Source organism: Papio anubis, chromosome 8 (assembly GCF_008728515.1).
Source record: "Papio anubis isolate 15944 chromosome 8, Panubis1.0, whole genome shotgun sequence".
Taxonomy (NCBI): Eukaryota; Metazoa; Chordata; class Mammalia; order Primates; family Cercopithecidae; genus Papio; species Papio anubis.
The window spans coordinates 139,253,058-139,266,707 of NC_044983.1; the positions used below are offsets into that span (position 1 = coordinate 139,253,058).

The following is a 13,650-nucleotide window of genomic DNA, read 5'->3' on the forward strand; positions in this document are numbered from 1 at the left end:
GATCTCTACCCACTGCAACCTCCACCTCCCGGGTTCAAGTGATTCTCCTGCCTCAGCTTCCCAGAGTAGCTGGGACTACAGGCGCGCACCACCACGCCTGGCTAATCTTTGTATTTTCAGTAGAGACAAGGTTCCACCATGTTGACCAGGATGGTCTCCATCTCTTGACCTCGTGATCTGCCCTCCCCACCCTTCCAAAGTGCTGGGATTACAGGCGTGAGCCACCGCGCCCGATCTTTGCTTACTTTTAAAATATTTTATAATAAAAATATTCCCACATAACAAGATCATATTTACTTACTTTTTTGGGACAAGGTCTCGCTCTGTGTCCCAGGCTGGAGTGCAGTGGCGATCTCGGCTCACTGCAGCCTCAACCTCCAGGGCTCAAGCGATCCTCCCGCCTCAGCTTCCCAAAGCGCCAGGACCCCAGGCGCGCGCCAGGCGTCGGGCCATGAGGAGCTTCTAGGGGAGCCTTTATCGTCCCGCTCGCGGCTCCCGCACCCGTTTCTGCGCATGACTAATCCCTAATAAACCCTTGTCAAGTGAATGAAGGAAAACAGGGCGCTCAGCCTGGGGGACCGGCCTCCTGCTGCCAGGCGCTGCCTGCGGCCGAGACCCCCGCCCGTGCCTTCCGCCGGGCTGCCCCCCAAGCCGCACTTTCTCTGGAGGTCCTCAACCTGGAGGGGCAGCCTCCACCCAGCCATCGCGCAGCCTGGGAACATGGAGAAAACGAGCGTCTGGGTCTTGGAGGCGGCGTGGGAAACGCCGGACGGGGCGGGGCGCTGTCACGGCAACAGAGAGACGCGACGGGGCCCCGCCCCAGCACCAGTTTCCACGACAACCCGAAGAGCGCGGCGAGGCAGGCGGTGCCCCTGCCACTGACTGACGCGACCCGGGCCAGCACGCTTCGTCCCCGCCCACCCGACAGGCCCCGCCCCCACGCCCGTCCCCGCCCTGCGCTCCCCGGCTGTCGCGAGGTTTTGACTCTTGTGGCGCCCCAGGGGCCGACGGGAGTGGCGGCCGCGCGGAGGAGGCCAAGATGGCGGCAGCTGCGGCTTCGCTTCGCGGGCTAGTGTTGGGCCCGCGGGGCGCGGGGCTCCCGGGCGCGCGTGCCCGGGGTCTGCTCTGCAGCGCGCGGCCCGGGCAGCTCCCGCTACGGACACCTCAGGTGAGCGCTGGGCCCGGCCTCGGCCTCCGAGCGGCCCCGCATCCCCGTGAAGGTCACGGCGGGGAGGCTGCGGGCGCGGGCCAGGGCAGCGCGGAAGCGGTCCCGGCCACCCAGCGCCCCCTCTCCCCGCTGCCTGCCGACCTTGAGCGTGTGGGATCGGAGCTGGGCGCCTACCTCTCCGAATGGCAGGGCGCCCCGTCCCGAGCGTGGGGGTCGGCTGGACGGGCTCGCTTTCGTGGCGGGGCGGGGGCTTTCCGGGATGGCGCGCCCAGGACGACTCTTGGGGCTGGCTGTCCAAACTGGGCCCGCGTCCTGAAGTGACCCCAGCCTGACCTCGGCCAGCTGCTTGTGACCTTGGCCTGCCCCAGCACCCTTGGTCACTTCGGTCTGATCCCCGGCTGAGGATGCAGGAACACCCCCCTCTTGAGAGCGAATCACGATCTAGGGGTCAGCGGCGGAGAGGGATGGCGTGGGTAGTGGGACAGGGTGTGCGTCTGGTGCCCTGCAGGAGGTGGCCGCTGAGAGTCAGATCCCCAGGTAGGGCTGGGTGGTGTCCTGGCAGGCGCTGAGCGGAGATCTTGCAGGCAGTGGCCTTGTCGTCGAAGTCTGGCCTTTCCCGAGGCCGAAAGGTGATGCTGTCAGCGCTGGGCATGCTGGCGGCAGGGGGTGCGGGGCTGGCTGTGGCTCTGCATTCGGCTGTGAGTGCCAGTGACCTGGAGCTGCATCCCCCCAGTTATCCGTGGTCTCACGGTGGCTTCCTCTCTTCCTTGGACCACACCAGGTATGCAGCTGGCTGGCTGACTGGCAGGGGGAGGTTCTGGGTGGAGCTGGTGAGGTGGAATCTTCAGCGTTCCTAACCCTTTCCCTCCCTCCAGCATCCGGAGGGGTTTCCAGGTATATAAGCAGGTGTGCTCCTCCTGCCACAGCATGGACTTCGTGGCTTACCGACACCTGGTGGGCGTGTGCTACACGGAGAATGAAGCTAAGGCGCTGGCTGCGGAGGTGTGGGGTCTGGGGATGCCTGGGACCCAGGGCTCAGGGCTCCCACTGTGGTGAGATGGTAGGGTTGTGATGAGGCTCTCGGTGGCAGGTGGAGGTTCAAGATGGCCCCAATGAAAACGGGGAGATGTTCATGCGGCCAGGGAAACTGTACGACTATTTCCCAAAACCATACCCCAACACTGAGGCTGCTCGAGCTGCCAACAACGGAGCATTGCCCCCTGACCTCAGCTACATCGTGCGAGCTAGGTACACGGGCTGCCCACGGGGTGGTGCTGGAGAGGTGGGGGAAGGGCTGACTTGTGCTTGGGACTAAGGAGCCATGGATCTGGTCCTAGGCATGGTGGTGAGGACTACATCTTCTCCCTGCTCACGGGCTACTGCGAGCCACCCACCGGGGTGTCACTGCGGGAAGGTCTCTACTTCAACCCCTACTTTCCTGGCCAGGCCATTTCCATGGCCCCTCCCATCTACACAGATGTCCTGGAGTTTGATGATGGTAAGAGGCCTCCAGTCTGGCAGTGAGCATGTTGAATACTTCTCCACTACCCCCAGGGATGCTTCCCCTGTGTTCCTGGGCCCAGGAGGTCCTGCCCACTTCTTGTCTGGGGTGTCTTCTGTGCATATCTCAGGAGGCTTTTGGGCTCCTTCAGTCCTTCAGTCTTGCGTATGTCCGGTGGAGGGTACTGTGCCTTTGATGCCTTGGGTAGGGGCCCGTGTCTGCTCCACAGAGGGGTGTGTTATCCCAGGTTGGACATGAGTGTGAGAATAGCCCTCATTGCTTGTCCTTGGCCAGGCACCCCAGCTACCATGTCCCAGATAGCGAAGGACGTGTGCACCTTCCTGCGCTGGGCATCTGAGCCAGAGCACGACCATCGAAAACGCATGGGGCTCAAGGTAAAAGGGTTGGGAGAAGGCCATGGTGGGTATCAGAGAAGGGCTGAGAGCTGGGCAGGGCTCCTCCCCACTCCCTTCTCTGAGCCTTCCTCGTCCCCAGATGTTGATGATGGCGGCTCTGCTAGTGCCCCTGATCTTCATCATGAAGCGGCACAAGTGGTCAGTCCTGAAGAGTCGGAAGCTGGCGTATCGGCCGCCCAAGTGACCCTGTCCAGTGTCTGCTTGCCATCCTGCTAGAACAGGCCCTCAAGCCCAAGAGCCATCCCAGGCCTGTTCAGCCTCAGCTGGCTAACCCCTGTTTGTCTGGAAAAAGAGGCAAGGGGACAGGAGACCAGGCCCTAGCTCTGGGCCCTCCTTCAGCCCCCATCATGGGAATAAATTAAGTTTCTCAATGTACATATTTGAACTGTCATATTTGAGCTATTATATGGAAGGAGTGCAGGTTTGCAAGGGACTCTGATACCAAGACCCTTCACAAGGCTCCCAGGATGTCCCATTCAGTGTGGCCAGCAATGCCCTGCACTATCTGGTAGCTGGGAGTGCAGACGGTGGGTGTGGAACAGAAAGCAGACAACTGGATGTTAGAGGAAGTGGCAGCATTTGGTGGGGTGGGATGGGGTGTGTCTGGGCAGACAACTGGATGTTAGAGGAAGTGGCAGCATTTGGTGGGGTGGGATGGGGTGTGTCTGGGCACAGAGCTGAAAAGGGCCTGGCTAGGCAGGATGTGGCCCAGGGACCTGTTGGAATGAACAGCCAAGTGTCAAGGTGTTGAACCACTTGGCCCCATTCTGATGGCAGCAGGGAACCTCGGCAGCATTTCAACAGGGAAAAGGCCTGGTCTAGGGCAGGGGCTATTGCTGGACTGGGCTGAGAGGAAGGGGATAGCTCCCAGCCAGGTGAAGGGGTCAAGTAGACGGGCAGGATGTGTGTCATGGAGTGGCCCCTCCTAGCAGTCCACAGGGCAGCTGGGTGGTCGGTCCTGGCCAGAAGCTGGCAGTGGCTGGGTTCCCATAGGAGCATGCTGCTGAGGGAGGGAGACAGTGGATGCTATCTAGGAGGGTCACAGAGACATGACCCAGCACTAGCCCAGTGACCTGGTGTAGGACTTAGCTCCTGAGCTTCCCTCGTCCCTAGGAGGGGAAGGAAAACACCTGTTTTCATTGCTGGTATCCTAGCTGCAAGAGCTGAGGGGAGTGGTGGCCAGAGTCCAGGGAAGGCAAGAGCTGAATGGGAGAAAGGTGGTGCCAATAGGGCTGCAGGCAGGAGAGGCACAGGCCTGGGGGACCAGGGTAGACAGGAGACAAGGTCAGTGGTGGGGGCTGCGGCTCAGTGTGTGGCACACCCCAGCAGCCTCAGCCCAGTGGTGAGCAGCTGGGTGGGGGGCTCTGTAGGCCTCTGGAGTCTGGGAAGAGATCCCCATGCCATGCTTTCCTGACCACTGAGGCTTAGGGTCCAGGTCCACTCTTCGGTACCACTGGGGTCTGGCTGGGAGAGCCCCACCTGCTGATGAGGGTGTCTCTCTATAGTGCTGGCTAGGTTGGGACAGGTCTGCAGAGATACCACGAAAGGGACACTTGCTGGCTTGTAAGTGTCTTTAATGGTTTCAGTTTGTGGCCCTTCCCCCAACCCTGGTGACTCTGTCCCAGCAAGCAGTCAGTAGAGGTCCCCTGAGTTCGGCGGGGACCTGGAGACGTCGGGCCTATGAGGGAAGGGCCACTCTCCCCTTGTAACCTGTGGGGGTGGAGCTGGGTCATTCCTGTAGGTTCTGCCGTGCCCCCACCTCCCCTGCCTGAGCCGCCTCTGGTACCTCTGGTGGCTGCTAGGTGGAAGCTGTGGCAAGGGGATCCCAAGTGCAGGGCCTCTGGGTGCTACACATCTCACAGCCAGGGCGGCTTGGGGCATTGATGAAGGTGCAGGAAGGGCAGGGCCAGCTGGGCTGGGGAAAGAGAGACAGTTGTTGCTTCCCTGCTCTTTCCAATGCCCATGGCTGTCCTGACCCACCCTGCCCAGTCCCGTGCCCACCTGGAGAGGACTGGGCAGGCTGGAGGCAGCTGGCTGGGGGCCTGGGGGTAGCCCCAATGATGGGGGAAACAAGCGTCCAAGTTCCCCGTCCATCTTCTGGGGGCGCTGAGGGCTAGGTCCTGTGGCTGAGGGGGTGGAGCTCAGGACTGGCGGGCTGCACCCCACCTCCCACACCCCACCCCCATCGAGGACTGACCTGGGGCTTCTCGAGGAGCTGACAGCAAGTAGAGGAAAGCAGGGTCCCCATCCTGCCGAACTCCATAGGAGGCAAGGCTGCGCTCAGGCACACACAGGCACCGCCCAATGACCCAGCGTTGCACAGCTGGTGGGAAACCGAGCTCTGAGAACACCTGCGGCCAGAGCAATCAGGGCAGATGATGTCACCTAGGCTCCCCTGCCCCCGGCAGAGCTCCCTAGACCCTGTGCCCACCTGCTCCTGGAGAGCTGCAACGGTGCAGTGGGGGTGGACCTGCAGGGCAACGTGCGCAGAGGACGCGGTGGATGCGGCAGAGGCAGCGTCTTCAAGTGTGACCTGCAGCCTGTGCCAGAATGTGGGTTGAGGGATGGATGGAGGACCTGGGAGGGTCACAAGGACAAGGTGAGGAAGAAGCCCCAGGCCTCACCTGATGGGGCCAGGTGGGAAGCAGGCCTCCTGAAGCTGAACGCTGAGGGCCACACGATGCTGGGCCAGGATGGCTGCCGCTTGGGCTGCCCCCTTCTCGTCTCCACCTGCAATGGCCCGGGCCAGATTCCCTGCCAGCTCTTCTGTAGGGCAAGGAAAAGACAGCTGTCACCACTGGGGACTGTCTGCTATCCCCCAACACCCCCCTCCACACCTGTACCTCTCTCCATCAAGTTTCCAGGGCTCCTAGGAAGATCTGCCTCAGGTGTGGGGACTTCCGGGGGACTGGGGAGGGAGACGGGGCATGCTTCTGGGCCCAGGGCTGGTGGTGAGCTGCTGCTGCTGCTGCCTACAGGTAAGATATGGGTGGGCTATGCTGTGGCCTCTGTCCAGGCCTCTGGGCCCTTGGTTTTCCAGGACCTTTGCCTTCTCCCTCACCTCAGCCCATGCCAGGGTCCTGCCTCAGGCCACACTTCAAGCCACACCTTCTCCCAGCCTTAGCTCTGGCAAGCCCCTCAGAGGCCCCTGCCAGACTTCTGTTAGTGCTGGAGCTGCACTTAGTTCATTTTTGGGAATTAGAGCCCTTTCAAACCCTTTGGTGCCTGGCCAGGCCCTTTCTTGGCCCTTTCTGCCAGCCAGGGATGCCTCACAGCAGAACCAAAGCAGGCCCTCAGTGGCCCTGCAGTCTGGGTGGCTTCTTGGAGCTCTTGGAGACCTCCCCTCTCCGGACTCCCTGACCCACACTTGGGCTGCCAGCACTCCAGACAAGCCACTGCCCTGGGCGTCTTCAGAGCTGGGCACCCTGCTGACTCCCCTTCTTACCCCCACCCCCGTGTGAGGCCCAGCCCACTGCAATGGGGGGTCCCCACCCAGTGCTAACACAGCTCCTGTGATGATCCCAGGCCCACTGTATTCATACTGTCTCCCTACTAGGATAAGCAGGGCCTTCCATGCACCCAGCGCTGTTCGGTCCTGGCACCCAGTGAGCCTCGAGGATCACCTGCACATGCTCACCTCAGGGTTTGTTTGCTGCTTCCTTGGTCACATGGTTCATGCCATGACCTTCACATTTCATTCCAGTGTTGCCTCAATGAGGCCTTCCCCTGCCACCGTTTTTTTTTGTTTTTGTTTTTATTTTGAGACGGAGTTTCACTTGTGGCCCAGGCTGGAGTGCAATGGTGTGATCTCGGCTCACCGCAACCTCTGCCTCCTGGGTTCAGGCGATTCTCCTGCCTCACCCTCCCGGGTAGCTGGGATTACAGGCATGCACCACCACACCCGGCTAATTTTGTATTTTTAGTAGAGACAGGATTTCTCCATGTTGGTCAGACTGGTCTTTAACTCCCGACCTCCAGTGATCTACCTGCCTAGGCTTCCCAAAGTGCCGGAATTACAGGCATGAGCCACTGTGCCCCTGCCACCGTTTTAAAAAGCAATCCTCCCAGCTCCACCATTCCCAGTCCCACACCATCTAATAGACTTTCTTTTTAAAAAAACTCTACGGTAATTTTATTATTATTATTTTTTTGGAGACAGGATCTCGCTCTGTCACCCAGGCTGGAGTGCAGTGGCACGATCACAGTTTACTGCAGCCTAGAACCCCTGGGCTCAAGTGATCCTCCCATCTCAACCTCTCAAATAGCTGGGATTACAGGCAGACACCACTACACTCAGCTAATTTTTTTTTTTTTTTTTTTTTTTTTTTGGTGAGACGGAGTCTAGCTCTCGCCCAGGCTGGAGTGCAGTGGTGAGATCTCGGCTCACTGCAAGCTCCACCTCCCAGGTTCACGCCATTCTTCTGCCTCAGCCTCCCAAGTAACTGGGACTACAGGTCCCCGCCACCACCATACCTGGCTAATTTTTTTTTTTTTTTTTTTTGTATTTTTAGTAGAGATGGGGTTTCACCGTGTTAGCCAGGATGGTCTTGATCTCCTGACCTCATGATCTGCCCACACTGGCCTCCCAAAGTGCTGTGATTATAGGCGTGAGCCACCGCGCCCGGCCCACTCAGCTATATTTTTAAATGTTTGGTATGTTGCCCAGCCCTGTACTTATTTTATATGTCTGTCTCCTCCCCTCTAAAAATGCAAGCTCCAATAGGATAGGGATTGGAAGTTTTGTTCATGCCAGAGGAGTACCTGGGACAGAGCAGCTGCTGAATACATATGCTTGGTGAATGACTAAAGAGAGCCTAGCTCCTTTCTAAACACTGAGTTGCTTGAGCCTCTCTTACATCCCTGTCTGGCTGTCTTCCGACCCCTCTGGCAGCTCTGCTTATCTGTTTGTGGGCTGCCCTCTGGGAGCCCCATACTACCCAGTCCTTCATGTTTCTCAGTCTCAACAGCTAACTCTTCCATTTAAGCAACCATGGGCAGTGGCTCACGCCCATAACCTCAGCTACTTAGGCTGAAGCAGGAGGATCACCTGAGCCCAGGAGTTCAAGGCTCCAGTGAGCTCCAGTGAGTTCAAGGCTCCAGTGAGTTCAAGGCTCCAGTGAGTTAGGATCACACTACTGCACTCCATTCTGGGTGATAGAGGGAAGCTTTGTCTGCAGAAAACCTCCCAAGCAACCATGAAACTCAGCTAATTCCATCTTTTTTTTTTTTTTTTTTTTTGGAGACAGAGTCTCCCTCTGTCACCAGGCTGGAGTGCAGCAGCACGATCTCAGCTCACTGCAACCTTTGCCTCCAGGTTCAAGTGATTCTCCTGCCTCAGCCTCCCCAATTAGCTGGGACTACAGGTGCACGCCACCATGCCTGGCTAATTTTTGTATTTTTAGTAGAGACAGAGTTTGGTTTCACCATGCTGACCAGGCTGGTCTCGAACTCCTGACCTCAGGTGAACCACCCACTTCGGCCTCCCAAAGTGCTGGGATTACAGGCGTGAGCCACCCCACCCGGCCACTAATTCCATCTTCTAAGCATCTCTGGAAACACCCTTCTCCCCAACCCTATCTGCACAACCCTTGCCACTGCAGAACTCTCAGTCTTAGGCAGCAGGTATCTGAGTCTGTCACTCTCCCACTCCTGTCACCCTCCTGCTGCTCTTGGGATGATGTCTTCTCACACAGGTCCTGACCCTGCCTGCTCCGCCTCTTCATGCTTGCCTCTCATGTTTCCTGAGGGTTAAGGAAGTGCAGGCTGAGGTTCCAGGGCTTCCTGGTGGAGGCTGCAGCTCGTACTGGCTGGGCCCTCAGATGGTGCAGGAGACTGACTCCAGGAGCCACTCCAAGTACTCCAAGTTGGAAGGTGGATCCAATTTCCCCAACCAGGACTGGGGGGCCAAGGCTATTCCAAATGAGTATCCATTACAGGGCACTGACCATTCTGTCCTTCCACGGTGGCACCTCGGACTAGGACTGCCCACCGCTGAGCTTCCTGAGGGTTGAGGAAGTGCAAGCTGAGGGTTCCAGGTCCTCCTGGCGGAGGCTGCAGCTCGTGCTGGGTGGGGCCTCGGATGGTGTAGGAGACTGACTCCAGGGGCCACTCCAAATTGACCTGAGAAGGGGGAGAGTCCAGGCTCAGGGCGTTCCCCCGCCCTACATCGCACGATGAGCAAAGAAACACAAGATAACATTTATAGGCCATTTCAAGGTCCTAAGTCCTGTACGCCTATCATCAAATCTTCACAATAGTCCTGTAAAGTAGGTCCCAGCATCACCCCCATTTCACGGACAAGAAAAGACAAGCAAAGAAACGTAACTGCTTAAGGGCACCCAGATGGCAAGCGGAGGGGCCTGGCTTTGGGCTCCGTGCCCTGCCCGGGCCAAGAGGACTGACTCCGCGCCCTCCGCCCCCACTCACCGCCCCGGGTCCCGCGTCCAGCAGCTCCAGCCGGAAGCGCCCAGGCCGCTCAGGGTCCGCGCTCAGCTGAAGTCTCCGCAGCTGTGCCTCGGCGTCTGGCCTGGCGCCCAGCAGCCTCACAGCGGCGTGCACAGTCAAGAGCACTGCGGCCGAGCCCAAGTCCGAGGCCGCCGCCGCCCCGCCCGCTGGTGGCGCCATCTCCGGTCCGGCCGGGTCCCGGGCCTCCGAGCGCGCTTCCGTGGGATCTGGCCGCTAAGCGTCTCCGCCCGTCGGAAACCCAGGCCGCAAGCCTAGGGTTCCGGGCGCGCACAGAGCGTCGGCCTTGGGACGGCGCCGAGTTGTGCACCCTGGCCAAGCCTGCCCCGCTGGCTTTGCCCAGAAATGGACACGGCCCACGGGCTGGGCGAGGTTGGCGGCGTGTACGAGGCTGGGGCAGGGCGGCGGAGGCGCTCACGTTTGAGCTGGTCTTTGGGGGCAAAGGGTAAGGGGCCGAAGCACCGGCCACAACTGAAGGCGGACGCTGCCTCTTTGCCCCAGGGGCTCGGCAGGTGGAGATGCAGACGGCCAGCGACTATCCCAGCGCCTGGCGGCAGCTGGACATCGCTTCCGGGACCTCCAATGGGCTGCCACCTTCGATCTCAGACCTCAGCCCCCGCCACGCCCACACGACGCACTAGGTTGGCCCGTGCCTCTCTGGTTAAGGGGTCGACCCCCTCAGGGGCGGAGCGAGAGAGGCCATGGCCAATGAGCGCTGGGGATGGGCGGGTTAGTACGGCGAGAGGAGTGACAGACAGACTCCACAACCAGTAGACATAGAAAGCAGAACTGAGTGGCGGGTAAGGCACCCGATTGCTATTCGAGCTCTCGATCCCGGCGACTGGAGCGGGCCATTCAGAGGCGCGGGGCCGGGCCTGGCGGACGCTTGTTGTTGTCCGGTTGGGGGAGGCGGAGGTCGCTAGCTCGCTTGGCTCGCTGACTCGCCGGGGCGCTCTGTGGCGGTCGGCGGCAGGTCGGTCGCGAGAGCGGGCTCTGTGCAGGGGGGCGAGGCTATGTCGCGGTGGCAGCCCGGATGGGCCGGCAGGGCCAGGAGTAACGGGACGTCGCCGCGGAGCTTCTTCCCCCGGATACAGTGCGGCCCGAGCGGAGGCCGCGGCGCCGCCCTCCGATCTTGAGGAGCCCGCGCTGCGCGGAGCCCGCTCCCGCCTGCGCACCGGCACCAACGCGGAGCGACCCACCCGAGCCAGACCCGACCCGGCGAGGCCAGATCTAACCCAGCCAGGCAGGTGGGTGTCTGCCCTGCGCCCCGCGCCGTCTCGGGCCTCCGGAACCACAGCCCCCAGCAGGCCTCGCGCGGCGCGCTGCCTCCTGGGATTTGTAGTTCCACCGCGGCTCGGCGGGTGCCCTACCCGGCCCCGGCGGGCGCTGCCTGGCGACTCTGCAGCGCCCCAGCGAGGTCGAGGGACCGCCCTCCTAGGCGTCTGGAGAAGCTAGGCGCTTTTTCCGGGTAAAGTGGAGGAACCTCTAGCTTTCCTCTCCCCGGGCCAGAAAGCAGCCAGAACGAAAGAGCGCCCGCCCAGGTGACCGCAGGGCCCGGAGCCGCAGGTGTCCTGGTTCCTAGCTGGGATGCAGCCTCTTACCCTGGCTGAGGAGCCCAGCCAGCCTGAGGGAGACTGCAGAAGTCATGTCCCGTTGCGGACTCAAGAGTTACCCCCATGGTGGCTGGAGCTGTTCTTTCGGGGTGGGGGTGGGGGTGGGGATGGGGAATGGCAATGGCAATGCTGAGCGACAAACTCAACCAGCAGCCCCAGGGTGAGCAGGGTCCCCGGTGGTCCTAGCCTAGTCCCAGAACTCGGGTGTTCTGCAGGGTGTGTGGCTGACCTGGAGCCTGGACTTGCCACCCTCAGGTAAAACAAGATCTCGTCACCTCTCCTGGCGGGGCAGACAGGGGAGTTCCTGATGTGCAGCCTGGACAGAGGCCAGACTCAGCTTGTTCCCAGCGGCTCCACTTAGTGGGTAGGAGGGCTGAAGGCAGGGCCCCAAGGGGCCAGATAGATACCCATGGTCTGGCCTGTCACTCCCCAGGCAACACTAGCTTCTCTGGAGCACGAAGCCCCCTTCTCAAGGACATGAAGCTGTTGGAGAACTCGAGCTTTGAAGCCATCAACTCACAGCTGACTGTGGAGACTGGAGACGCCCACATCATCGGCAGGTGAGGCAGGACGGGGGGGGGGCGCGCGGGGCTGGCATCTCGGAGGTCACACTGCCCCGCCCTTCAATGGAACCTGGGGGAAGCATGCTTCATGGTCCTCTCTGCATCCTATAGGATTGAGAGCTACTCATGTAAGATGGCAGGAGATGACAAACACATGTTCAAGCAGTTCTGCCAGGAGGGCCAGCCCCACGTGCTGGAGGCACTCTCTCCACCCCAGACTTCAGGCCTCAGCCCCAGTAGGTGAGCCATAGTGGGGGCTGCCTGGGGCTGGGGGTTGAGGGGAGGTGATGGGCCCAGTTGATGCTTCTCTCTGTGCAGACTCAGCAAAAGCCAAGGCGGCGAGGACGAGGGCCCCCTCAGTGACAAGTGCAGCCGCAAGACCCTCTTCTACCTGATTGCCACGCTCAATGAGTCCTTCAGGCCTGACTATGACTTCAGCACAGCCCGCAGCCATGAGTTCAGCCGGGAGCCCAGCCTTAGCTGGGTGAGGGTCAGGTGGAGGGAAGGGACACACAGCCACCCCACTGTTCTTCCCCACTTTCGGTAGCCCTGGGCTCCTGTCAGCCTGATTGTGACTTGCTCTAGGTGGTGAATGCAGTCAACTGCAGTCTGTTCTCAGCTGTGCGGGAGGACTTCAAGGCCCTGAAACCGCAGCTGTGGAACGCGGTGGATGAGGAGATCTGCCTGGCTGAATGTGACATCTACAGGTGGGCCGGCATCCCTGCAGGTGGGCCCCCATCCCTGCAGGTGAGCCAGCATCCCTGCAGGTGGGCCCCCATCCCTTACACCACCTGTTACCCTATACTCCCCAGCTATAACCCAGACTTGGACTCAGACCCCTTCGGGGAGGATGGTAGCCTCTGGTCCTTCAACTACTTCTTCTACAATAAGCGGCTCAAGCGAATTGTTTTCTTCAGCTGCCGTTCCATCAGGTGGGCACCATCTGCCTCCTCCCCCACCTCCCTGTTGGGCCGATACAACTTCCCCAGCTGTGCCATCTCCACCCAGCTTTGTCCTCCCTGAACATCCTTCCTGAGGCCAGCAGCAGGCCTGGGTAGGGGGTCCTAAAACTGGTTTTCCTGCCTCCCCTCAGTGGCTCCACCTACACGCCCTCAGAGGCAGGCAATGAGCTGGACATGGAGCTGGGGGAGGAGGAGTTAGAGGAAGAAAGCAGACGCGGAGGCAGTGAGGGTGGGGCCGAGGAGACCAACACCATGGAGGAGGACAGGTGTGTGATGGGGGCCATGACCCGGGTCCCTGAAACCTGGAGTGGGTACAACAGGGTGGGGGCCTCCTCTACTTGGTCTAAGTGGTGGCTCCTAAAGGCCCACTGTGTGCCAACCTCCGCCCAGGGTCCCAGTGATCTGTATTTGATGAGGAGGAGCCGAGGCCCCAGCTTCATCCAGCTTCAACCAATGCCTGGACCTGCCCGCCTGAGAGGCCCCTGGGGCCTCCCCAGCTGCTGGCCAGACCCTGGCGCTGCCACAGTCCTGGCACTGCCCAAGGCCATACCTGCCTAGCCCTTTGGCTCCATCCTGTGGATGCCCACTCACCCCTCAGACTCCTGCTGCCCGTGCTGTGGCCGGACTCGGCAGCAGGGGGCCTGGTGGGAAGTGTGACTGCCCTGCCCAAATGAACTGCCACAGCAGGGAGAGCTGGACCACAGAGTTTATTTTTGTATTTCTACTGGGCCTGCACACTCCAGCCCAAAGGGTCTGTGGCCAGAGGCCCCGCAAACAGGCCCCGGCGGTCACCAGCTCTGGTCTTGGGCCGGCCCCTGGTGCCCACCTGTACCCCCACCTCGCCCATTTGGCCGCGTGCACTGAGTGTCACTTTGCTGCAGCTCATTTCTTTCCAATAAAAGTTTCTGTGACTTAGTGTGGACCTGGATGCGATGTGGGGGCGGGGCCTGCGGTGTGGGAGTGGC

The 13,650-nt window shown here is 60.6% G+C and overlaps 3 protein-coding genes across 11 annotated transcripts; 2 read left to right on the forward strand and 1 right to left on the reverse strand.

Annotated features, from left to right (window-relative positions):
• Nucleotides 1-561: 561 nt before the first annotated feature.
• Nucleotides 562-3,460, forward strand: LOC101021397 (cytochrome c1, heme protein, mitochondrial). Its single transcript, XM_003918742.5, has 7 exons — nt 562-1,168; nt 1,753-1,949; nt 2,044-2,170; nt 2,259-2,416; nt 2,506-2,666; nt 2,964-3,064; nt 3,165-3,460. The coding sequence occupies exons 1-7, from the start codon at nt 1,040-1,042 to the stop codon at nt 3,267-3,269; spliced, it is 978 nt and encodes a 325-aa protein (XP_003918791.1). The 5' UTR covers nt 562-1,039; the 3' UTR covers nt 3,270-3,460.
• A 1,182-nt stretch (nt 3,461-4,642) lies between these two features.
• On the reverse strand, nt 4,643-10,176 carry SHARPIN (SHANK associated RH domain interactor). Of its 6 annotated transcripts, none has more exons than XR_002519730.2 (9): nt 9,512-10,152; nt 9,031-9,205; nt 5,929-6,057; nt 5,710-5,851; nt 5,517-5,625; nt 5,283-5,436; nt 5,087-5,211; nt 4,872-4,995; nt 4,643-4,795 (listed from the first exon to the last, which is right to left on the reverse strand). XR_002519730.2 is itself a non-coding variant. In XM_009198922.4 (9 exons), the coding sequence occupies exons 1-8, from the start codon at nt 9,707-9,709 to the stop codon at nt 4,884-4,886; spliced, it is 1,146 nt and encodes a 381-aa protein (XP_009197186.1). In that variant the 5' UTR covers nt 9,710-10,152; the 3' UTR covers nt 4,643-4,795; nt 4,872-4,883. The 6 variants fall into 6 exon arrangements, 4 of the variants coding, with proteins under 4 accessions (XP_009197186.1, XP_009197187.1, XP_003918795.1 ...); XM_009198922.4 differs by having other exon boundaries at nt 4,872-5,000; nt 5,710-5,848; XM_009198923.4 differs by having other exon boundaries at nt 4,872-5,000; nt 5,087-5,205.
• Nucleotides 10,177-10,400: 224 nt separating this feature from the next.
• Nucleotides 10,401-13,600, forward strand: MAF1 (MAF1 homolog, negative regulator of RNA polymerase III). 4 transcript variants are annotated; one of them, XM_009198921.2, is made up of 8 exons: nt 10,401-10,794; nt 11,594-11,720; nt 11,835-11,963; nt 12,042-12,207; nt 12,309-12,430; nt 12,536-12,655; nt 12,817-12,951; nt 13,076-13,600. In XM_009198921.2, the coding sequence occupies exons 2-8, from the start codon at nt 11,638-11,640 to the stop codon at nt 13,095-13,097; spliced, it is 777 nt and encodes a 258-aa protein (XP_009197185.1). In that variant the 5' UTR covers nt 10,401-10,794; nt 11,594-11,637; the 3' UTR covers nt 13,098-13,600. The 4 variants fall into 4 exon arrangements, with proteins under 4 accessions (XP_009197185.1, XP_031525727.1, XP_009197183.1 ...); XM_031669867.1 differs by having other exon boundaries at nt 10,441-10,794; nt 13,049-13,600; XM_009198919.4 differs by having other exon boundaries at nt 10,679-10,794; nt 12,309-12,655.
• Nucleotides 13,601-13,650: the final 50 nt, after the last annotated feature.